Raw genomic sequence first — 24,449 nt, 5'->3', positions numbered from 1 at the left:
AACACAAGGCCCGCGGGCCAAATCCAGCCAGCCAGGCCTTGCAACGTGGCCCGCACCGCGCTGTCATCACTGCACTCCGCTGTCAGTTTATGACATTGTCAGTTTATGACTGTTCAGTAAACCATTCGGCCCGCGATTTAGGCTGGATTTTAGATTTTGGCCCCTTCTCTGATTGAGTTCAACACCCCTAATCTAAGAGAAGCCCTGCACCTCCCAACCCACGTGAGCAGCTGGGGTTCCCGGAGACCTCAGGACCACCCCCCTCTGTGGCAGTTCATCTGAGTGAGTTCAGTAACTGGAGAGGGACCTCAGGGACCAGGGCAGAGCAGGCCCTAAAAGGACACAGACACACATGCACGTGCTCTTACCTGGGTCAACGGTCACTCTAACAGGGACCGCAGGGTCATGTCCACTTCTCTCGAACCCACACCAGTAAGTGTCTGTATCTTCTCGCCTGAGCTCCGTCATGGTCACAGTGACCGTGCGGTTTGTCTGATCGTCCCTGATGGACACACGCTCCTTCATCCCAAACGCTGATCCATTGGTTATAACAAGGGTCTTGCAGCTGCCGGAATCAGCCCCTCGACACCACCACTTCCTGGAGTTCTCCCACCCTGGTTTATACTGACACTGCACAGTCAGTAATCCCTGCTCCAGACCTCTCACTGCTTCTGGACCCGAGATTTGTCCTGATGAGCCTGGAAAACAAATCCATGTACCTGTCATCTTACACCCTCGTCTCCACCCTGAGACCAGGGCCACAGCCACCTGCCCTGTGAGCAGGTGGATGAGTGGCTGGACCCACAGTCCAGCAGGCCTGCCCACCCTGGCCTCCCTGCCCATCCCTCCCTGGACCTGAGGGCTTTCCTGGAGGCTTCCCCGCTCCAGCTGCAAGCCCCACCACCTGCCAGGCTTTGGAACCACCCAGGCCCTGAGCCCCGCCATGACGGGGTGGGTCTGGGCTGGAGCCCGAGCATCTGTGTTCCTGAAAGACCCAGAGTAGGATTTGCCACAATCTGTCCATCTCTGTCCATAGCGCAGCTCGGCTGAGAGACACTGGCCAGGGGGGCCCTTGTGTTCGCTGGGGTTCTGTTTCTTTCCTGCACCTACAGAGCCCCTGTGAGGGAACAGTGCCTCAGTTTCCACATCAATTAAAGGGGCCTGGATGCTGACAGGGCCCTTACATGTCCCTCTCCCCCCACCCCAGGGAAAGACCCTTTGGCTTTCTGCAAGCCTCATCACCCCAGCTCCTGAAACCCCGGCCCCACTCAACTGGGACCATGAGGAGGAGCAGGGGTGGGAGCAGCCACATGGTCCTGCCTGTGGGCTCCCTCCCTGGTCACCGCCAAATGCCAGTGCCCTCCTGAGCGGAGCCAGGTGCTCACTGCCCTCGATTTGTCTAAGTCGTTGTGTTTTGTTTCTCTCACCTACTTCCCTTAAATTTTTACCTTATGTCACATCCTCATTTCGTTAGGTGGGAGAAAGGCAGTGTCATCATTTTCGAGTACGTGGCTGCTGTGTCTCCAATGTTTTGGGAGAGGCAAAGCATCCAGGCCTGGCCAGGGTTCCATCTGGAGTGTGTGTGTGAGGAGCTGAGAAGGTGGCTGCAGGCACAGCTGCAGGGCGAGCAGCGGCCCCTGAGAAGCACCCAGAGCTCAGGGTGGGGGAGTGACCGACTCGCGCAGGGATTGCCCTTTGGGGAGGATGCAGCGCTCGGGGCCTTGGGGACATTATGAGGAAGAAGTGGTCTTTGGCTTCAGCCTCATTTTGTCCTGTTTTCCTTTTCCCAGGCCCTTGGTGTGTCACTGGCTGTGGGCCATGGAAAGGTGAAGGGGCCCAGGGCTGCCTCAGGTCCAGGGCAGCTGGGGGTCAGCTTTGGACAAGTTTTTAAGTTTCTGTGATGGGATAGCTCCTTCTCAGGATCCTTCTCCAGGTCCCATGAGAAGAGGAAGGTGCTGCACTTGGCAGCTACCCAGGCCTCCCGGGTTCCAGGTGTGGTGGGGGCACTGTGAGTGTGTTCCCTCCCGGCCATAAGTGCGCTGTGAGCTGGTGCTGGCTGTCCGAGGGTGGGCAGGAGCAGAGCCCAGCACATACACTTGTTCACACCTGGATGCTCCCAGGAGCATCTGTTCTAGAAGGTCTTAGGAAGAGAGAGTCTCTGAGCCCAGATGTGTCAATGGCTCATGATGGAATTTCAGGAAGAGAGGGACACCAGGGCACCAGAGGTGCCAGGGAAGCCTTGGCAGGAACCTGTTCCCTCAGAAGAGGCTTCCTTCTGCCCATGAGCTAAACCTGGGGCCATCCCCGTGGTCTCCAAGGGCAATGGACTGAGGCGATGAGCAGTGCGGAGGAAAAATGTGCCCAGAAAGGCTTGATCCCATCTTGGGGAGGTCCTGGGAGCCCCAAGAGCATCTAAGAGAAGCCCTGTACCTCCCAACCGATGTGAGAAGCCGGGGTTCCCTGAGACTTCAGGACCAACGCCCTCTGTGGAAATTCATCTGAGTGAGGGACCTTCAGTCACCGGAGAGGGACCTCAGGGACCAGGGCAGAGCAGGCCCTGAAAGGACACAGACACACATGCACGTGCTCTTACCTGGGTCAATGGTCACTCTAACAGGGACCGCAGGGTCACGTCCAGTTCTCTCGACCCCACACCAGTAAGTGTCTGTATCTTCTCGCCTGAGCTCCTTCATGGTCACAGTGAACGTGTGGTTTCTCTTATCGTCCCTGATGGACACACGCTCCTTCACCCCAAACGCTGATCCATTGGTTATGAGAAGGGTTTTGCAGCTGCCGGAATCAGCCCCTCGACACCACCACTTCCTGGAGGCCTCCCACTCTGGTTTATAGTGACACTGCACAGTCAGCAATCCCCGCTCCAGACCTCTCACTGCTTCTGGACCCGAGATGTCAACTGATGAGCCTGGAAAACAAATCCATGTACCTGTCATATTACACCCTCATCTCCACCCTGAGACCAGAGCCACAGCCACCTGTCTTGGAGCAGTTCCAACAAGTTCAAGGCCTGATGAGTGGGACACAGTTAAAGAAGGAATTCACCTGCCACAATGCAGACCTTTGTCCTTCAAAATGCCACTGGCTCAGAGCAACAGCAGAGCTCAAGGAAACAAAGGCATTGACTCTGAGCAATCATTACCTCCTATAATTCATTCCCTTCTGCTCCCTGTGGCCCCTAAATCGTTGTCCTTTTGCTGCATCTCTGTGTTAAGCTGGTCTCTCCGAGAGGAAGTGCAAGGGAACCCATTTCCACACGAGGGTGCTTGCTCCTGACCTGCGCTGGTGGCCTCAGGAGGTCCAGCTGAAGCACCCGCTCCCCTGGCTGTGCAGAGGCCGCTCCTAGTGGGTCTAGTGGTTCCATAGCAAGCACCCCGGCTGCAGGGTCTTTGACCTTGACCAAAGCAGTGATGCCAACTATGGAATCCATATCACACTGATTCCATGTTCTCCATTGACTCGCCGTACATTTCAGTGCCAGTTTTCTAGAACAAGTGATCTTATAAGATAAAAGCACTGAAGATACAGCCTCATGTGTCTTTCTTAAACCTACTAGAAAGGATTCAAGCAAGAGCTAAAAAGTGAGAAAAGGGACAAGCTCATGAGCCCTCATGGGTGCAGACCTAGAGATGGGAGGTTCTCCGGGGTGAGCCAGGAGGACCCAGGGCAACCCGCCCCGAGGCTGTGGATCCCCTTCCCTGGTTGCTCACCTGGGAGGATGAGAAGCAGCAGAGCTGGGCAGCCCAATGGCCTCACCCCCCTAGACCCTGTCCTCTCTGAGCATCCAGCCCCAGCTCTACCCAAGGACTTAACATTCAGCCCAGAAATAGCCTCCTGGTCTCCCTCCCTGTGATACGACTCCATGCGACTCCGTCACTGCACTGACCTCACTGGATGACGGTCTGGCCTTTGGTTCCACCGGAGCCGAAACTCAGGCAGGTGGATGAGTGGCTGGACCCACGGTCCAGAGCGCCTGCCCATCCTGGCCTTCCTGCCCATCCCTCCCTGGACCTGAGCACTTTCCTGGAGGCTTCCCCGCTCCATCTGTAAGCCCCACCAGCTGCCAGGCTTTGGAACCACCCAGACCCTGAGCCTCGTGTGATGGGGTGGGTCTTGGCCAGAGCCTGAGCATTGGTGTTCCTGAAAGCCCCCCGAGGAGGATTCGCCACAAACCGTCCATCTGGTCCAAATCAGAACTCAGCTGAGAGACACTGGTCGGAGGGGCCCTTGTGTTCGCTGGTTTCTGTTTCTCTCCTGCACCTACAGAGCCCCTATGAGGGAGCAGCGCCTCGGTTTCCACTTCACCCAAAGGGGCCTGGATGCTGACAGGGCTCTGCCAGTATCGCTGACGTGTTCCACCACCCTGGGACAGACCCTCTGGCTTCCTGCCAGCCTCGTCACCCCAGCTCCTGAGACCCCGGCCCCACTCACCTGGGACAATAAGGAGGAACAGGGGTGGGAGCAGCCACATTGTCCTGCCTCTGGGCTCCCTCCGTGGTCACCGCCAAGTGCCAGTGCCCTCCTGAGGGGAGCCCAGGTGCTCACTGCCCTCGATTTGTCTAAGTCATTGTGTTTTGTTTCTCTCACCTACTTCCCTTAAGTTTTTACCTTCAGTTACTTCCTCATTTCCTTAAGTAGCAGACAGTCAGTGTTGTCATTTACAAGTACGTGGCTGCTGTGTCTCCAATGGTTTGGGGGAGGCAAAGCGTTCAGGCCTGGCCAGGGTCCATCTGGAGTGTGTGTGTGAGGAGCTGAGAAGGTGGCTGCAGGCACAGCTGCAGGGCAAGCAGCGGCCCCGGGGAAGAGCCCAGAGCTCGGGGTGGGGGAGTGACTGACTCCCGCTGGGAGTGCCTTTGGCGAGGACGCAATGATCAGGGCCTTGGGGACGTTATGAGGAAGAAGAGGCTTCAGCCTCCTTTAGTCCTGGGTGCTTTCCCCCACGCCCTTCCGTGTGTCACTGGCTGTGGCTTCTCGGCATCGCCAGTGACAGCCGATTAGCGACCAGGAGATGGGGTGGCGGAGGGTGTGTTTGGGACGGTCCTCTGCTCAGAGGTGATGTCACACAGCCGGGAAGGGACACTCCCCGGAGACAAGAGATTCTAGGACAGACTCCAGGAGATTGGGGGGCCAGCGGGTGGGGGGGGGGAGCAGGAGAGGGAGAGGACCGGTGAGAGAGAAGGAGGGAGGGGGCTTCTGGAGGGGGCGGGGAGAGGCTCTTCAGCATAAGCCGTGTCCACACAGTGAGTTTGTCAAGACCCACAGCCAGCGGAACTGCAGAGATGTAGGGGAAAAGGCATGGAAGACAGAAAGCCACTTTTCCTTCCCCATCATGTCCCCAAGGCCTGACAGTGACTCAGGACCTGGGAGGAAGCTGTCCTGGGGTGGGGGTGGGGGGCGGTTTGGTCAGGGGGTCCAGCTCAGAGGAGACAATGGCCCAGGGCAGGAAGGGGGTCTGAGTGGCCTGTGGTGGGGCTGCCTGCAGTGGGGCCAGGATGGGGCTGTCCCTTGGGCCAGACTGGGAATGAGCCCTGAGGGCTGCGTCCCCCGCAAAGGGCACTCCCAGCTCCGGTCAGTCACTCCCTGGCCTGAGCTCTGGGCTCTTCCCCAGGGCCCGCTGCTCGCCCTGCAGCTGTGCCTGCAGCCTCCTTCTCAGCTCCTCACACACACACGCTCCAGATGGACCCTGGCCAGGCCTGGACGCTTTGCCTCCCCCAAAGCATTGGAATCACTGAACCATGTGCTCGCAAATGATGACACTGCCTGTCTGCTACCTAAGGAAATGAGGAAGTGACGGAAGAAGGAAATTTAAGAGAAGTCGATGAGAGAAACAAAATTTTCCGACTTAGACAAATCGAGGGCAGTGAGCACCTGGCTCCCCTCAGGAGGGCACTGGCATTTGGCGGTGACCATGTGGCTGCTCCCACCCCTGCTCCTCCTCATCGTCCCAGGTGAGTGGGGCCGGGGTCTCAGGAGCTGGGGTGACGAGGCTGGCAGGAAGCCAGAGGGTCTGTCCCGGGGGGCAGGACACGTCAGGGCCCTGTCAGCATCCAGGCCCCTTTGGGTGAAGTGGAAACCGAGGTGCTTCTACCTGTCAGGGGCTCTGTAGGTGCAGGAGAGAAACAGAAACCCAGCGAACACAAGGGCCCCTCCGGCCAGTGTCTCTCAGCCGGGCTGTGCTTTGGACCAGATGGACGGGTCGTGGGGAATCCTTCTCAGCAGCTTTCAGGAACACCGATGCTCGGGCTCCGGCCCAGACCCACCCTGTCACACCGGGATCAGGGTCTGGGTGGTTCCAAAGCCTGGCAGCTGGTGGGGCTTGCAGAAAGCCTCCAGGAAAGCGCTCAGGTCCAGGGAGGGACGGGCAGCGAGGCCAGGGTGGGCAGGCGCTCTGGACCGTGGGTTCAGTCACTCACCCGCTGCCCGAGTTTTGTCTCCGGTGGAACCATGGCCAGAAGGTCATCCAGCGAGGTCAGGGAGTGACGGAGACAGGACAAAGTGGTCCGGCGGCTTCGGGAGGGCTCTGTTGGCCACAGAATCTGGGAACCATAGGAGAAAGGATCCTTGAACTGAGCCTGGAGGGATGGGGTAAGGGTTTGATTCCTTCAACGCCAAGAACCTTCGGTGGGAGGGAACGCTGTGCCAAGGTCTGAAGACACAAAGAGAATGGTTTTCAAGGTAAAAAGGAAAAAAGTGTGAGTGTGTTTGTGTGACTGTGTGAGTGTGTGACTGTGTGAGTGTGTGGGAGCGTGTGTGTGCGTGTGTGCTATGAGTGTGTGTGTGTGAGTGTGTGCTGTGAGTGTGTGTGTGTGAGTGTGTGCTGTGAGTATGTGTGTGTGAGTGCGAGTGTGTGAGTGTTTATGATGTGTGCTGTGAGTGTGTGTGCTGTATGTGAGTGTGTGTGTGAGTGTGTGCTGTGAGTGTGTGTGTGTGTGTGTGTGAGTGAGTGTGTGAGTGTGTGTGAGTGTATGAGTGTGTGAGTGAGTGTGTGTGTGTGTGCATGAGTGTGTGTTTAGTTCCTGCAGCTCTATCCCCTGTGCAGAGTCAGAGGGTGAGGGCATTAAGTATGTAGGATGGAGGAGGCCCAGATATAACCTCATCGCTCTAGGATTCACAAATAAACCTGCGGGTCGAGCCAGTTTGGCTCAGTAGATAAACTGTTGGCCTGCAAACCAAAGGGTCCCGGGTTCAATTCCGGTCAAGGGCATGTACCTCGGTGGCGGGCTTCTCCCTGGCCCAGGCCCTGGTCAGGGCCAATGCAGGAGGCAGCCAGTCGTTCTTTCTCTCACATCACTGTTTTTCTCTGTCTTTCCTTCCCTCTTCCACTCTCTGAAAACCAGTGGGAAAATGCCCTCGGGTGAGGATTAAAGAGGAGGAGGAGAAGAAAGCCTGCAGCCTGAGGGCAGGTGGGGGAGGAGGAGAGCAGGAGGGGCGGATCCCCGGAACGGGGCGGGGGGGAGCAGGCAGAGGCCTGTGTTGGGCATTCAGATCCCAAAGGGACCTTCGCAGGAGGGGTGACCGGAAAGGGAACCTTGCCGGGGACTGAGGAATAAGCAGGAGGCCGGGTGTGAGCACCCAGAGGCTGCCGGTGGCCCGAGGCGGGGCCCGAAGCCCGCCAGCCCTGGCTGCGAGCAGGGGTGCGAGCTGGGCTTGCTTTGCAGGCTGCTTCTCCATGTCCGGCCCGGGGTCCGTGAGCGGTCCCCGAGGGGGTTCGGCGAACATCCAGTGCCGCTATGACCCAGGCTATGAAAGCTACTCCAAGTGGTGGTGCCGCGGAGAGGCCTGGGGTTCCTGCCACACCCTCCTTAAGACCACGGGGTCCGACGGGATGGTGAGGAGCGGCCGCATGTCCATCCAGGACAACCACCGCAGTCGCCTGTTCACGGTGACCATGGAGGAGCTCCGGGAGAGCGACCAGGACGTCTACTGGTGCGGAATGGAGAGGCCAGGAATAGACCTGGGCCACCAAGTGCGCGTGTACGTTGGTCCAGGTAGGACCCGCCCCTCCGGTCCTCGGAGCCTGGGGCCGGCCATGGAGCAGACAGAAGGCTCCCTCTGCCTGCACTGACAGGTGGGGAGGAGGCAGGAGACCACATGTGTACTCACATACGTGCTTGGGGGGATACGCAGAGTCTGGTGACGGAAAGAGCCAGCTTCAGCATGTCTGTGCGCCTCCATCCAGTGTCACCAGGGGGCAGAGAAGGGCCGCTGCACGGGGGCAGGCTTGTCCAGAGCCAGGTTCCTCTTCTCCAGGCTTTTTGGGCTTTGCCTCTATCCTCAGAGCAGCCCCAGCCCGACCAACCCCGGGGCCTTGTGGGCCGTGCAGGGAGGAGTGGGATGTTGGAAAGCCCTTATCTGATTGTCTCAGCCACTGGACAAGTGGCCCTCTTCCTGCCCACCCCCCCTTCCTCTCCCTCCTCTGGCTCCATAAGAGCAAAGAAGCCCTGGCCAGTGTGGTTCAGTTGGTTGAGCATCGTCCCGTGCACCGGAAGGTCACTGGTTCAATTCCTGGTCAGGACACATAACTAGGTTTCAGGTATTTTATTTGTTTGTTTGTTAATATATTTTTATTGATTTCAGAGAAAATTAGAGAGGGACAGAGAGAGAAACATCAATGATGAGAAAGAATCATTGATTGGCTGCCTCCTGCACACCCCTTACTGGGGATCAAGCCCACAACCCGGGCACATGCCCTTGACCTAAATTGAACCCGGGACCCTTCAATTCAGCAGCTAGGCCAGGTTTTAGGTTTGATCCTTGGTGGGAACCTATATGGGAGGCAGCCAATTGATCTCTCTCTCTCTCTCTCTCTCTCTCTCTCTCTCTCTCTGTCTCTCTTTCTCTTTCTTCCCCTCTCTCTAAAATCAAATTTAAAAAACATATGAAGAGCAAAGGAGGGGGCGAGGGACTCTGAGCTCATTAGTGGCAGAAGGGAAGGGTTCACCACAGGGCAGGGGCTCCCACAGGCCTCCCCTGGCTGCCTCTGAGCCCTGACGGGGCCTCTGGGCTCAGCCACGCCTGGCCCGGAAGTACCTGAGCTCCCCTGGCCTCAGAGACCCGGAAGGAGAGTCAGGTGGTAGCCCCGCCCCCAGGTCCGCTTCCTGAGCCTGCGGTCTTGTCTCCATTTTGGGAATCAGGGAAACCACCCCCTCTTCGCTCCCACTAAACGTACGCACAGACAGCAGACACGCCTGTACCCAGGTCCCCAAAACGGCTAGGCCTGTGTCAACCACCATGGCTGAACTTATGTTGTTAACACATGCAGCGCTGCCTGTGACAACACAACCGGCTGAACTGGAGACAACAGGTATGACTGAACTGACATCACTGTACACGGCTGAATCTGTGACAGAAACCGCATGGGTCAGTCTGGCGGCCTCGCCTCCCATCACCCAGAGCAGCAACAGCAGCATAGTTCTCACCAGATCCCTCACCAGGTGAGCAGAGCTGGGCCCCTGCAGGCCTTCCCCGCCACCCCCTGTGACTGCCCCCCTAGGGGTGCTCTGTCAGGGACCCCCACGGCGCCACTCTGAGGTGCCCCGTGCAGGAGAGAAACAGCAGAGCCTGCACTGCACCTCCACGGCAACCTTTGACCTCTGCAGGCTTAAGGAGCCCCCCCTCCCCACGTGGAACCTAAACAAAGCCCTCAAGGGGCTTCAGGCTCTGGCTCCCTCTGGTTCCCCCCCTCCTCCCCTACATGAAGCAACTGTAGTGGGGTTCAGCCTCAAGTGCGCTAGGAGGAAGGTACGCTGTATTAGTGTCCTGTGGCTGCTGTAACAAATCACCGCTAACTCAGTGGTTTAGAATAAGCTCGCCTTTGTCCTATAGTTCTGGAGGTCAGAAGTCTGGGGGGAGGCTCATTGCACTAACATCAAGGTGCTGGCAGGGCGGAGTCCCTCTGGAGGGGCCAGGGAAGGATCGTCCACCGACTTCTCCAGCTTTTCGGGGCCACCCACATTCCTTGGCTCGTGGCCCCATCGCCCACCTGCAAAGAGCCTGGGATCCACCCAGATAACCCAGGATAATCTATCTCCTCACCTCTCAGCCAGCTGGTTAGTGACTGAAGTCCGCCTGCAGCCTGAATGCCCCTTTGCCACGTAGCGTAACGCACTCAGAGGTCCCGGGGGTGAGGGGGTCTTTGGGGATCATTATTCTGCCACAGTCCCGGGTAGAAACATGCTTCATTGCTCCAGCCCTCCTCCCCCCGCAGGCTGGGGCGATGAGAGGAAGGGGTGGGAAGCTGAGGGCATCACCCTGAGGTCCGCGCCCTCCAGGGGCTCCCGAAGGGCAGTCTATGAGTTCTTCCATCGAAGAGCACACATCCCCAGCCCCCATCCATCCCATCACAGCCCAGTGGGCTCCCCGAGATCCAGGGTCAGGCTCCCTTCTTGCCCGGGGTGCCAGCCTCTCAGGATCGCCCTCCAGGCGCTCACTCTCCTGCTCCAGCCCAGCCCCTTCCTCCCTCCAGGGTCCCATTCCTGGGGGCCGGACCCTGCTGGACAGTTGGTTCAGTGCTGAGCCTGAATGGGGCTTCAGGACCGGCTTTGTCAGGTTCAGAAAGTGGCTGTTCTGTGGAGTGGAGGGTGCAGAGGGCGGGGCTTTTATCGAGGCTGGAGAAGCACAGGAGGAAACGGGGGTATTGGGGGAGGGGGGTTGGGTGCCGGGGGGAGCACGACTTGTGAAGAGCGCGCAGTGGATATTTTTAGGACGCGTGACACCCTCCCTCCCTCCCTCCAGAAAACGGTCAGTGACATCAGCATGACTCACCCTGCTCAGGGCAGGCTGAGGGACAGGGGATGAGGCGTAGGGCGAGGGGATCAGATTCTTGTACCCGGATAGGAACCTGGGCCCCAGTTGTCTCACTGGGCCAGGTGTCCACCAAGAGGGATACATGAGCAAGTGCACCTCACTAGTGGGTGGTCAGAGCCGCACAGAGATAGCTGTGCCTACAGGGAACGGGACCGTCCTCTGCTTCAAAGACCAGACCTTCTAGATGGGCAGGATGTACCGAGGGCGGCTGGGGTGGAGAGAGGAGTAAAATAATGCTTGGGTAGACTGGGGGTGAGCTGCAATGCATTGTGGGAGATGAGCCAAAAGGCAGGAGGGAAACAGGCAAAGGGTGCTGGACCCCAGCCTGAGCCAGCAGGGCGGCCCCTGCCGCTTAGCCCTTGGGCAGCAGGACTGAGCCCCTCAGAGGGGCCTTCCTGGCCAGGAGAGAGGCTGGGGCTTGCCTGTCACCCCAGTCTGAGCCGTGGGAGGTGGGGGTGTTTGAGGGGGACAGGGGCTGCCCCAGAAGAGTCTCACGCCTGTGACCACGCTCCCTGCACAGGTTCCTGCTCTGCAACCTGCACGTGGTGCTCCTGACTGTCATCAAGGTGCCCCTGCTTGGGGGCCTGCTGTGCGCCCTGATGTGGCGGAGCAGGAGCCAGGGGGACTCCAAGGAGAAATCAATCCGTCTTCACAGGAGACCGCAGTCCCCACACCATCGAGACCCTCGCCCGGAACTAGCAGAAGCCCCTGCTGTCTTATCAGCTGGTGGGCAGTGGCTGTAGTTCCCGGAGAGAGGAGGGCCCTCGGGAACAGTCGGCTGCCCCTCTCGGACAGATCCAGACCCTGGTCTCCATCGAAGGAGTGAGACAGGAAAAGCGGGGTGCTCCCTCACGCCCTGGGTCCTCGGAGCACCTGCAGTCCTCCCTGTGTGGATGCCTCATTTCCTTGTGACTCTGCTGTGGCTCTGCCCAAGGTCATGGAGCACGACACTGTCTGGGGCTCCGGCCAATAAAGGAAGCAAGAGTCCAGACCAACAGATACGTCCAAAGCCTGGATTAAACCCAAAAGCTCAGAGTGTGTCTATAAGGGCAGTGCATGGCGCTGTGCCCACAGAAAGCCGGCCCTGCCTCTGGGGGGTCAGATGGTGAGGCAGGGTCCATGTGGGGGTCTTGTCTGCCCTCCTCAGACCCCAAAAGCCTTGAGGGGATTTGTCTTGGTCACGTGCTCCTGACCCATCTCCATGGCTCTGGCTTCAAGGAGAACTTGATAAACCAGCCTCAGGCCTCCCCATGAGCCTATGTGGTGGAATGGGAGGCGAAGCGTCTCCTGGGTAGAGAGGTTTCCGTAAGTGGGAGGGCAGCCCCGGGATACCTGGCCAGGAAGACACCCAATTCTGCGAGGCAGCCACGGGGACGTGTAAGGCAGACACAGTGGGCAATGCTCTACCGAGAGCTTAGGTTCCTGTCGGAGAACGCTCTGCCGATCGGGATTCCGTTGCCAAACAACTTCTCTCAATGGGGCATCTCAGTAAAAATAAAAGTCCTTGCTCGTTCTTTTTCTTTTCTTTTCTTTTCTTTTATTTTATTTTGCTGAGGAAGCTTCATGTTCTCTGTGGTTTTGTGTGTGATCTTGTATGTTCGCTCGCACCTGCCCCTCCCGTGTTGAGTGGCTTCCTGCAACACGGGTTTAGCAATCTCACTTTGCTGCAGAGCCAGGGAGAAGGACGTGGGCTAGAAGCAGAGGCTGCTTCAGGCCACTGGCTTCAGTTTACTTAGTGGACTTTCCCCTCCGTCCCCCCACCCCCGCCAAATGTAAACCTTAGGGCTTCAGAACATGAAAAGGTGAAAAGTTCACATCCATATTCTGTCTTGTTGTGTTTTCCTTGACTGGGAGAGAGAGAAGCACCGATCGGCTGCCTCTGTATGTGCCCCAACCGGGGAGCAAACCTGCATCCCGGGCGTGTACCTTGATCGGGAATCAAACCAGCAACCTTTCGGTGCACAGGATGACGCCCAACCAACTGCAAGGGCCCAGGCCATATTCTGTCACTTTTTGTGACATCTTATGTAAACTTACTTTCTTTTCTGCGTGACCTTCAAAGGAAAGGATGCCCCCAAAAGTGATTTGTGAGATGCTGCAGAAAGTTTTCAGCTGTGAACCTCCGTGAGTCACGTGATTGCTCTCAATTCAGGATTCAGACTCGCTCCCTCCTTCCCAGCTCACCCGGTCTGGGTGCAGTTTGGCGGTAGGTTATCCTGTGTGTCTGTGTGTCCTTTGAAGAAATTCTGTGTGTGTGTGCGTGTGTGTGTGTGTGTGGTCTTCCCCCTTCTCAGGGTGTTGTCTGTGGCTTGCCTATTTTAACTTACTGTATTTTCAAAATCACCCCATATCAATGCCTATAGACATTTAAATATATATAAATATATATATATATATATATATATATATATATATATATATATATGTATTTTTTTTTTTTAATTTCAGAGAGGAAGGAAAAGGGAGAGAGAGAGATAGAAACATCAATGATGAGAATCATTGATCGGCTGCTTCCTGCACGTCCCCTACTGGGGATCAAGCCCACAATTCAGGCATGTGCCCTTGACTGGAATTGAACCCAGGACCCTTCCGTCTGCAGGCCCACGCTCTATCCACTGAGCCAAACTGGCTACGGATGCTAGTAGACCTTTGCTTTAAAATGGCTGCATAGTTTACATGCTGTCTGTATATCGCAATTTGTTTCATTCTTTCCCTCTTGATGGGTACTTGAGTTGTTTTCAGCTCTTTGTGACTACATGCAATTCTTCAATGAATGTCTTTGTATGTGTGGCTTGATACGCATTTGTGAATATGCCTGTGGGATAAATTTCTGTATGTGAAATGGCTGGGTTACAGGTCTGGGCGTTGTCTGTGCATCGAACCAGCAACCTTTCGGTGCACGGGTGAAGTCCAGCCTACGGAGCCACACCTGCCAGGGCCCAACTGTGGCATTTTAATGCACATGCTATAAACATGTTTGGAGAGGCAGACACAGCAGGAGACAGAGGAAGGACATTCCACAAATGCTCCCTAAGGAGGAGAAAAATAAGCCACAAGTAGAAATGATCAAATGGAATTTAAAATGACTCTGAAATAAAGAAACCCTTCCATCTGCAACTGAAAACCCACACAGTGTCCCAGTGGAAGGGGTGGGGTTCCTAATGACCCACACCTAGAACCTTCTGAAGCTACAGACCTTCCAGGACAAAGATAGAATCGCTTGGGCCGATCAGGGAAGACCCCGGATCAGAGGGAGTAAGTTGCGAATATAAAGGGAAGAGGCTGGTTTCCGATGTCACCACAGTGCGGCCTCCCAGGGGCCGTGAAGGGAAATCTACCCGTTCCCAAAAAAGACAGGATCCTCTGGGGATTCTCTACCCAGGATCGTTGCTTTTGGCATCAAACACTCTCAGACGCACAAGAACTTATGAAATACAGCACCCGTGAGCCCTTGGGAAACAGAAAAACAACACCGTGATGAAATTGTGCCAACCGAGAAATAAAGCAGTTCCCTTGTTCCTGCTGTCCACCGTCATTTCACTATTAGACAATCTTCCTTCTATTGGAGTTTCTTACTTTCAGACACGACACCGATGAACATGGGAGCTACTGGTTCTCAGGGCGGGGCTGACTCTGCCTCTCCCCCAAGCTTCGCTGAGGCCTGTTCACCCACAGGACGGCACTGAGCATGCTCAGGAGCAGGGGCACCTTCAGGAAGACCAGGAGCAGGAAGTGGGTGCTGCTGTACTGGAACCTGCGGGAGGGACAGAGTGACAGAAGTGAGCGACCGCCAGGACCCCTCTTCCCAGCATACCCTGTGCCCAGAGTGTGGGATCCCAGGCTGACCGGGGCTCCCACCGGCCCCCCCTCTCTCTTCTGATTCCTTACTCTTCTCACCTTGGCTTGCTCTTCTGGGAGGAAATGCCTGGGGTTCTTATAAGAAGAGACTGGGACACAGACACACACAAGGGGAAACCATGGGAAGACACAGGGAGAAGATGGCCATCTACAAGCCAAGGACGGAGGCCTCGGGAGGAACCAACCCTGCCGACACCTTGACGTGGACTTCAGCCTCCAGAATGTGAGAAAGTTGTTTAAGCTGACGCTGCTCTGTGATGGCAGCCCGAGCTGATGTATATAAGGATTATCTCTTACTCATCACAGTTCACAGAAAGTCGTAAAATAAACCCATCAGTTAATTACTTAGCTCTATTTGCTACATTAACCATCTCTTGATTGGAAGGCAAACAGACAGCTTGATTACTCTGTTCACCCTCCTATCCCCCTGTGTTCCCTAAATTGGTGCTGGATATGAGGGGGGCTTCATAGTTCTTTGTTGATTAATGAGTGAGTTATCCATAATGTGAGCAAAAGTCCTCATAGGCACCTACATCTGGCTTTGATTCTTGCATTTAAAAACTGCTTCATAGTCTTATTAAAAACAGTTCGGAATGCGCCGCTGTGTCCATGGAGAGAGGCTGAGACATCTGAGCTGCTGCGGCCCAAACCATCAGTGGCCCCGGGACAGCCAGGATGTCGGCTTCATTATTCCGGGCCACCGTCCGGGCTGTGAGCAAGAGGGAGCTGCAGGCCACCAGGGCTGCCCTCACCCTGACACCTTCAGAGGTTAACAAGATAAAACAACTTCTTAAAGATGAGCCTGAACATATAGGCCTGAAAGTTGGTGTCTCAACCAGGGGTTGTAATGGCCTTTCTTATACTCTGCAAAAACTAAAGGAGATTCTGATGAAGAAGTTGTTCAAGATGGAGTCAGAGTGTTCATCGAAAAGAAAACACAGCTAACACCTTTCGGAACAGAAATGGACTATGTTGAGGACAAATTATCCAGTGAGTTTGTGTTCAATAACCCCAACATCAAAGGAACATGTGGCTGTGGAGAAAGCTTCAAGATTTGACTCCTCGGGACTGCTCTGGCTGTCCGCTCCAGGAAGGCTGTGGAAGAACTCGTGACTGTCACGTGCTTAAGGTTGACAATGCATGGCTGCCTTACGAGGAAAATAAACTGATGCATTTTGAAAATGAAGCCAGTATGTTAGATTTCAGAAGTGGTATTTGTCTTCTTTTTTTAGGGGACAGAATATGAGAAGCCATCACTCTCTTTGGGTCATTTTTCTGATCTGTAAAGAAAAATAAATCCTGCCCTGTACTTAAAAAAAAAAAAAAAAAAAAAAAAAAAAAAGGACTTCGGCCCTGGTCGGTGTGGCTCAGTTGGTTGAGTGTTGTTCCAAACACCAAAAGGTTGCCGATTTGATTCCCAGCCAGAGCACATGTCCAACTTGTGGGCTCGATCCCTGAAGGGGGTGTGGAGGAGGCATCCCATCAATGGATCTCTCTCGACATTGATGTTTCCATCTCTCTCTCCTTCTCCCTTCCTCTCTCTCTCTCTCTAAAACCATTAAGAACATGCTTTAAAAAGTAAATAAGTAAATAGTTCTGTAGAGAGCAACCCTCAAAGCAGAGAGCAAATGGGAGAGGACAAAGGCCCCCCTGGGTTGGAAGGACGGGATGTCCCATAGAGACTGTGGGAAGGCCCAGCAGCGGAAGATACAGCGGATCTAAAGGCAAAGCGAGAGGGCCAAGGAGGGGGAAGGGAGAAACGAAAGAGGCCTCTCAGCTTCCAGAAAGCTCTTGTGACTGCGGAGCTGGGAAACATGAGCCTGGCTCAGTTTCTTCTTTTGTAAAATAGGAAAGTGTATGTCCATCTGCCTGTTCCCTCCCCCTGAGGTGGTCACGGGTAATGTCAACACATAAACAGAATAACACACAGGAACGTCCTCTGTGAGCTGCCAGGGGCTCTAGAGACACAAGGGCCTATCAGGATCTCTGCTGTTGCCAAAAGAGTAACCGGGGGGAAAAAGGACTTCCCCAGACCTTTCCTGTTCTCCCAGAGTTTGGACCAAAGGGCCTTGTGGCCCCATGAAACCCGTGCCCACACATCCTGGCCATGCCCTCTGCCCTGAACGCCTGCTCGTCCATCTCCCACGCTCTGAGCTCCGGGGGGATGCCCCATGTCTGTGTGAGAGAAGTTGGGGACAAATGAGCCGAAGGAACATCACCATCCAAGCTGACTTACCTGCCATTGGAGTGGTGGCTGGTCACAGAAGGGGAGCTGGTGGTACCTTCTGGGGCAACTATTAATATCTTCGCAGTGGAGGTGAGGGTGGCGGAGGTCGGCACTGAAGTTGTTGCGTGTCATACAGAACAGATTACATTCCACTCTCCTGCTAACCCACCCACAGCCCTGCAGATAACTTGGAGCCAGGGAGGAATGTGGGCTGCCCTCGCCTGTAGGGCCTGGAAGGGAGCCTTGGGATGGGGTCTCCTGCTGGAACATTCGTATCTCCTTGGCTACTGGGAGCCTCAGAGCCTCAGAGGCCTCAAGTCTGGGCACAGGTCCAAGAGGACATTGAGCAGGCCCTGGAAGGGTGAAGGGCCCAGGACTGCCTCAGGACTAGTGAGGGTCAGCTTTGGACAAGTTTTTAAGTTTCTGTGATGGGGTAGCTCTTTCTCAGGATCGTTCTCGAGGTCCCGTGAGAAGAGGAAGATGCTGCACTTGGCAGCTACCCAGGCCTCCCGGGTTCCCGGTGTGGTGGGGGCACTGAGAGTGTGTTCCCTCCCGGCCATAAGTGCGCTGTGAGCTGGTGCTGGCTGTCCGAGGGTGGGCAGGAGCAGAGCCCAGCACATACACTTGTTCACACCTGGATGCTCCCAGGAGCATCTGTTCTAGGAGGTCTTAGGAAGAGAGCGTCTCTGAACAGAGATGTGTCAATGGCTCATGATGGGATTTCAGGAAGAGCTGGGACACCAGGGCACCAGAGGTGCCAGGGAAGCCTTGGCAGGAATGGAATATCTAGATTCCTTGTAGAAGGTTCCTTCTGTCCATGAGCTAAACCTTTGGACATCCCATGGTCTCTAAGGGCAATGGACTGAGGCAATGAACTGTGCAGAGGAAAAATGTGCCCAGAAAGGCTTGATCCCATCTTGAGCCCCCAGAGCATGTAAGAGAAGCCCTGCACCTCCCAACCCACGTGAGCAGCCGGGGTTCCCCGAGACCTCAGGACCAACCCCCTCTGTGGCAGTTCATCTGAGTGAGAGACCTTCAGTCACTGGAGAGGGACCTCAGGGACCAGGGCAGAGCAGGCCCTGAAAGGTCACAGACACACATGCACGTACTCTTACCTGGGTCAACGGTCACTCTAACAGGGAACCCAGGGTCACGTCCACTTCTCTCAATCCCACACCAGTAAGTGTCTGTATCTTCTGGCCTGAGCTCCTTCATGGTCACAGTGACCGTGTGGTTTGTCTGATCGTCCCAGATGGACACACGCTCCTTCACGACAAACGCTGAACCATTGGTTTGAACAAGGATCTTGCAGCTGCCCCAAACAGCCCCTCGACACCACCACTTCAGGAAGGCCTCCCACTTTGGGTCATAGTGACACTGCACAGTCAGCAATCCTGGCTCCAGACCTCTCACTGCTTTTGGACCAGAGATGTCAACGGATGAGCCTGGAAAACACAAATGCATGTACCTGTCAACACCACCTCAGGGACAGGGCCCCAGCCGCCTGCACTGTGAGCAGCTCCAACAAGTCACAGGCCTGATGAGTGGGACAGAGTCAAGGAAGGAAATCACCTGCCACAACGCAGACCTTTGTCCTTCAAAGTGCCAGTTGCTCAGAGCCACCTCAAAGTCACCTATCAGCGCCACTGCAAAGCTCAAGGAAACAAAGGCATTGACTCTGTGAAATCATTACCTCAATAATTCACTCCCTCCTGCTCCCTGTGGCCCCTAAATCATTGTCCTTTTGCAGCATCTTTGTGCTAAGCTTGTCTTTTGGGGAGGAAGTGCCAGGGGATCCATTTCCACACGAGTGTGCTTGCTCCTGACCTGCGCTGGTGTCCTCAGGAGGTCCAGCTGCTGCACCCGCTCCCCTGGCTGTGCAGAGGCCGCTCCTAGTGGGTCTAGTGGTTCTTCAAACTACGGCCCGCGGGCCACATGCAGCCTGCAGAGGAGTCTGATCCGGCTCGCCAGGTTTTTTGGGCAGTGAGCGCAGCCGAGGTGTTACAGTAGGAATTAGTAGTTCATATAGTCCGGCCCTCCAGCTCTCTGAGGGACCGTGATCTGGCCCCCACTTTAAAAAGTTTGAGGACCCCTGGTCTAGTGGTTCCATAGAAGCATCCCGGTTGCAGGGTCTTTGACCTTGACCAAAGCAGTGATGCCAACTACAGAATGCATATCACACTGATCCCATGTTCTCCATTGACTCTCCATACATTTCAATTCCAGTTTTCTAGAACAAGTGATCTTATAAGATAAAAGCACTGAAGCTACAGCCTTGTGTGTCTTCTTAAATCTACTAGAAAGGATTCAAGCAAGAGCTAAAAAGTGAAAAAAGGGACACGCTCATGAGCCCTCATGGGTGCAGACCTAGAGATGGGAGGTTCTCCGGGGTGAGCCAGGAGGACCCAGGGCAACCTGCCCCGAGGCTGTGGATCAGCTTCCCTGGATGCTCACCTGGGAGGACGAGAAGCAGCAGAGCTGGGCAGCCCAGTGTCCCTGCCCCCCTAGACCCTGTCCTCTCTAAGCATCCAGTCCCAGCTCTACACAAGGACTTAACATTCAGCCCAGAATTAGCCTCATGGTCTCTCTCCCTGTGATACGACTCCATGTGTCTCCATCACTGGATGACGGTCTGGCCTTTGGTTCCACCAGAGCAGAAACTCAGGCAGGTGGATGAGTGGTTGGACCCACGGTCCAGAGCGCCTGCCCACCATGGCCTCGCTGCCCATCCCTCCCTGGACCTGAGCGCTTTCCTGGAGGTTTCCCCGCTCCAGCTGCAAGCCCCACCAGCTGCCAGGCTTTGGAACCACCCAGGCCCCGAGCCCCATCATGACAAGATGGATCTGGGCTGGAGCCTGAGCATCGGTGTTCCTGAAAGCTGCTGAGAAGGATTCAACATGACCCGTCCATCTGGTACAAAGCACAGCCCGGCTGAGAGACACTGGCCGAGGGGCCCTTGTGTTCACTGAGGTTCTGTTTCTGTCCTGCACCTACAGAGCCCCTGTTAGGGAGCAGCGCCTCGGTTTCCACTTCACCCAAAGGGGCCTGGATGCTGACAGGGCCCTGCCAGTAGCCCTTATGTGTCCCGCCCCCAGGACAGACCCTCTGGCTTCCTGCCAGCCTCATCACCCCAGCTCCTGAGACCCCGGCCCCACTCACCTGGGACGATGAGGAGGAACAGGGGTGGGAGCAGCCACATGGTCCTGCCTGCGGGCTCCCTCCCTGGTCACCGCCAAATGACAGTGCCCTCCTGAGCATAGCCAGGTGCTCATTGCCCTCGATTTGTCTAAGTCATTGTGTTTTGTTTCTCTCACCTACTTCCCTTAAATTTTTATCTTCAGTTACTTCCTCATTTCTTTAGTAGCAGACAGGCAGTGTTGTCATTTACGAGTAAGTGACTGCTGTGTCTCCAATGGTTTGGGGGAGGCAAAGCGTCCAGGCCGGGTTAGGGTCCACCTGGAGTGTGTGTGTGAGTAGCTGAGAGGTGGCTGCTGGCACAGCTGCAGGGCGAGCAGCGGCCCCGGGGAAGAGCCCAGAGCTCAGGGTGGGGGAGTGACCGACTCGCGCAGGGAGTGCCCTTTGGGGGGGGGGGGGCGCAGCGCTCGGGGCCTTGGGGACATTATGAGGAAGAAGTGGTCTTTTGCTTCAGCCTCATTTTGTCCTGTTTGCTTTTTCCCACGCCCTTGGTGTGTCACTGGCTGTGGGCCATGGAAAGGTGAAGGGGCCCAGGGCTGCCTCAGGTCCAGGGCAGCTGGGGGTCAGCTTTGGACGAATTATTAAGTTTCTGTGATGGGACACCTCCTTCTCAGGATCCTTCTCGAGGTCCCATGAGACAAGGAAGGTGCTGCACTTGGCAGCTACCCAGGCCTCCCGGGATCCAGGTGTGCGGGAGCAATGTGAGTGTGTTCCCTCCTGGTCATAAGTGCGCTGTGAGCTGGTGCTAGCTGTCCGAGGGTGGGCAGGAGCAGAGCCCAGCACATACACTTGTTCACACCCAGATCTCCCAGGAGTGTCTGTTCTAGAAGGTCTTAGGAAGAGAGCATCTCTGAGCCCAGATGTGTTAATGGCTCATGATGGGATTTCAGGAAGAGCAGGGACACCAGGGCACCAGAGGTGCCAGGGGAGCCTTGGCAGGAACTGGCTCCCACAGAAGAGGCTTCCTTCTGCCCATGAGCTAAACCTGGGGCCACCCCCGTGGTCTCTAAGGGCAATGGACTGAGGCGATGAGCTGTGCGGAGGAAAAATGTGCCCAGAAAGGCTTGATCCCATCTTGAGCCCCAAGAGCATCTAAGAGAAGCCCTGCACCTCCCAACCCACGTGAGCAGAGGGGTTCCCCGAGACCTCAGGACCAACCCCCTCTGTGGCAGTTCATCTGAGTGAGTTCAGTCACTGGAGAGGGACCTCAGGGACCAGGGCAGAGCAGGCCCTGAAAGGACACAGACACACATGCACGTGCTCTTACCTGGGTCAACGGTCACTCTAACACGGAACCCAGGGTCACGTCCAGTTTTCTCAATCCCACACCAGTAAGTGTCTGTATCTTCTCGCCTGAGCTCCTTCATGGTCACAGTGAACGTGCGGTTTGTCTGATCGTCCCTGATGGACACACGCTCCTTCACCCCAAACGCTGAACTATCGGTTTTAACAAGGGTCTTGCAGCTGCCCCAATCAGCCCCTCGACACCACCACTTCCTGTAGGCCTCCCACCCTGGGACATAGTGACACTGCACAGTCAGCGATCCCCGCTCCAGACCTCTCACTGCTTCTGGACCCGAGATGTCGAATGATGAGCCTGGAAAACAAATCCATGTACCTGTCACCATCATCACTCCGAGACCAATGCCACAGCGGCCTACACTGTGAGCAGCTCCAACAAGTCCAAGGCCTGATGAGTGGGACAGAGTCAAGGAAGGAAATCACCTGCCACAATGCAGACCTTTGTCCTTCATAGTTCCACTGGCTCAGAGCCACCTCAAAGTCACCTATCAGCGCCACTGCAGAGCTCAGGGAAACAAAGGCATTGACTCTGAGCAATCATTACCTCCTATAATTCATTCCCTCCTGCTCCCTGTGGCCCCTAAATCGTTGTCCTTTTGCAGCATCTCTGTGTTAAGCTGGTCTCTCAGGGAGGAAGTGCCAGGGGACCCGTTTCCACACGAGTGTGCTTGCTCCTGACCTGCGCTGGTGGCCTCAGGAGGTCCAGCTGAAGCACCCACTCCCCTGGCTGTGCAGAGGCCGCTCCTAGTGGGTCTAGTAGTTCCATAGAAGCATCCCGGCTGCAGGGCCTTTGACCTTGACCAAAGCAGTGATGCCAACTACAGAATGCATATCACACTGATCCCATGTTCTCCATTGACTCTCCATACATTTCAATTCCAGTTTTCTAGAACAAGTGATCTTATAAGATAAAAGCACTGAAGCTACAGCCTTGTGTGTCTTCTTAAATCTACTAGAAAGGATTCAAGCAAGAGCTAAAAAGTGAGAAAAGGGACACGCTCATGAGCCCTCATGGGTGCAGACCTAGAGATGGGAGGTTCTCCGGGGTGAGCCAGGAGGACCCAGGGCAACCTGCCCCGAGGCTGTGGATCAGCTTCCCTGGATGCTCACCTGGGAGGACGAGAAGCAGCAGAGCTGGGCAGCCCAGTGTCCCTGCCCCCCTAGACCCTGTCCTCTCTGAGCATCCAGCCCCAGCTCTACCCAAGGACTTAACATTCAGCCCAGAATTAGCCTCCTGGTCTCCCTCCCTGTGGTATGACTCCATGCGTGTCCATCACTGCACTGACCTCACTGGATGACAGTCTGGCCTTTGGTTCCACCGGAGCCGAAACTCAGGCAGGTGGATGAGTGGCTGGACCCACGGTCCAGAGAGCCTGCTCAACCTGGCCTCGCTGCCCGTCCCTCCCTGGACCTGAGTGCTTTCCTGGAAGCTTCCCCGCTCCAGCTGCAAGCCCCACCAGCTGCCAGGCTTTGGAACCACCCAGGCCCTGAGCTATGCCCTGACGGGGTGGGTCTGGGCTGGAGCCCTAGCATCTGTGTTCCTGAAAGTGCTACCCCCAACCCTTTCCTCTCCCACCTGCCCTCCCACCCCCAGAGAAGGATTCTCCATGATCCCTCCATTTGGTCGAAAACATAGCCCGGCGGAGGGACACTGACCGGAGGGGCCCTTGTGTTCACTGGGTTTCTGTTTCTCTCCTGCACCTACAGAGCCCCTGTTAGGGAGCAGCGCCTCGGTTTCCACTTCACCCAAAGGGGCCTGGATACTGACAGGGCCCTGCCAGTAGCCCTGAGATGTCCCACACCCCGGGACAGACCCTCTGGCTTCCTGCCAGCCTCGTCACCCCAGCTCCTGAGACCCCGGCCCCACTCACCTGGGACGATGAGGAGGAGCAGGGGTGGGAGCAGCCACATGGTCCTCCCTGTGGGCTCCCTCCCTGGTCACCACCAAATGCCAGTGCCCTCCTGAGCGGATCCAGGCGCTCACTGCCCTCGATTTGTCTAAATCATAACATTTTGTTTCTCTCATCGACTTCCCTTAAATTTCCGTCTTCCGTCACTTCCTCATTTCCTTAGGTAGCAGACAGGCAGTGTCATCATTTCTGAGCACATGGCTCAGTGACTCCCATGCTTTGGGGGAGGCAAAGCGTCCAGGCCTGGCCAAGGTCCATCTGGAGTGTGTGTGTGAGGAGCTGAGAAGGTGGCTGCAGGCTCAGCTGCAGGGCGAGCAGCTCCCCCGGGGAAGAGCCCAGAGCTCGAGGTCGGGGAGTGATTGACTTGGGCTGGGAGTGCCCTTTGGGGAGGACACTGTGATCAGGGCCTTGGGGACGTTATGAGGAAGAAGAGGCTTCAGCCTCCTTTAGTCCTGGGTGCTTTCCCCCACGCCCTTGCGTGTGTCACTGGCTGTGGCTTCTCGGCATCGCCAGTGACAGCCGATTAGCGACCAGGAGATGGGGTGGCGGAGGGTGTGTTTGGGACGGTCCTGTGCTCAGAGGTGATGTCACACAGCCGGGAAGAGACACTCCCCGGAGACAAGAGATTCTAGGACAGACTCCAGGAGATTGGGGGGCCAGCGGGTGGGGGGGGGGGGAGCAGGAGAGGGAGAGGACCGGTGAGAGAGAAGGAGGGAGCAGGGTTCTGGAGGGGGCGGGGAGAGGCTCATCAGCATAAGCCTTGTCCACACAGTGAGTTTGTCAAGAGCCACAGCCAGCGGAACTGCAGAGATGTAGGGTAAAGTCATGGAAGACAGAAAGCCACTTCTTCCCTATCATGTCCCCAAGGCCTGACAGTGACTCAGGACCTGGGAGGAAGCTGTCCTGTGGGGTGGGGGTGGGGGGTGTGGTGAAGGGGTCCAGCTCAGGGGAGACAGTGACCCAGGGCAGGAAGAGGGTCTGAGTGGCCTGTGGTGGGGCTGCCTGCAGTGGGGCCAGGATGGGGCTGTCCCTTCAGCCAGACTGGGAATGAGCCCTGAGGGCTGCGTCCCCGCAAAGGGCACTCCCAGCACCAGTCCGTCACTCTCTCGCCTGAGCTCTGGGCTTGTCCCCGGGGC

General features: G+C 56.1%; 2 protein-coding genes and 1 pseudogene across 4 annotated transcripts in view; 2 read left to right on the top strand and 1 right to left on the bottom strand.

Moving 5' to 3' along the window:
- Positions 1 to 23,410, bottom strand: part of LOC311611644 (polymeric immunoglobulin receptor-like) — a 38,963-nt gene extending 15,553 nt beyond the window's left edge. Inside the window, exons 1-5 of one of the 2 annotated variants that reach the window (XM_084863980.1) lie at positions 23,275 to 23,410; positions 21,369 to 21,698; positions 18,022 to 18,351; positions 2,594 to 2,923; positions 369 to 698 (exon numbers count right to left, since the gene is read on the bottom strand). In XM_084863980.1, coding sequence (XP_084720106.1) covers positions 369 to 698; positions 2,594 to 2,923; positions 18,022 to 18,351; positions 21,369 to 21,698; positions 23,275 to 23,314 — 1,360 coding nt within the window. In that variant the 5' untranslated portion in view covers positions 23,315 to 23,410. The remainder of the gene's footprint in view (positions 1 to 368; positions 699 to 2,593; positions 2,924 to 18,021; positions 18,352 to 21,368; positions 21,699 to 23,274) is intronic. The other variant, XM_084863981.1, reaches the window with a different exon arrangement.
- LOC311611655 (CMRF35-like molecule 5) lies at positions 5,435 to 13,090 on the top strand. Its single transcript, XM_084864016.1, has 4 exons — positions 5,435 to 5,963; positions 7,674 to 8,003; positions 9,278 to 9,449; positions 11,342 to 13,090. The coding sequence occupies exons 1-4, from the start codon at positions 5,834 to 5,836 to the stop codon at positions 11,562 to 11,564; spliced, it is 855 nt and encodes a 284-aa protein (XP_084720142.1). The 5' UTR covers positions 5,435 to 5,833; the 3' UTR covers positions 11,565 to 13,090.
- Positions 14,585 to 15,865, top strand: LOC311611662 (iron-sulfur cluster assembly 1 homolog, mitochondrial-like; annotated as a pseudogene). Its single transcript has one exon. The product of its transcript is annotated as an iron-sulfur cluster assembly 1 homolog, mitochondrial-like (transcript).
- Positions 23,411 to 24,449: the final 1,039 nt, after the last annotated feature.

Source organism: Pipistrellus hanaki (genome assembly GCF_964339955.1).
Source record: "Pipistrellus hanaki genome assembly, chromosome: 16".
Lineage (NCBI taxonomy): Eukaryota > Metazoa > Chordata > Mammalia > Chiroptera > Vespertilionidae > Pipistrellus > Pipistrellus hanaki.
The sequence above is the reverse complement of the archived record's forward strand: the minus strand, read 5'-3'. Positions and strand labels throughout refer to the sequence as shown.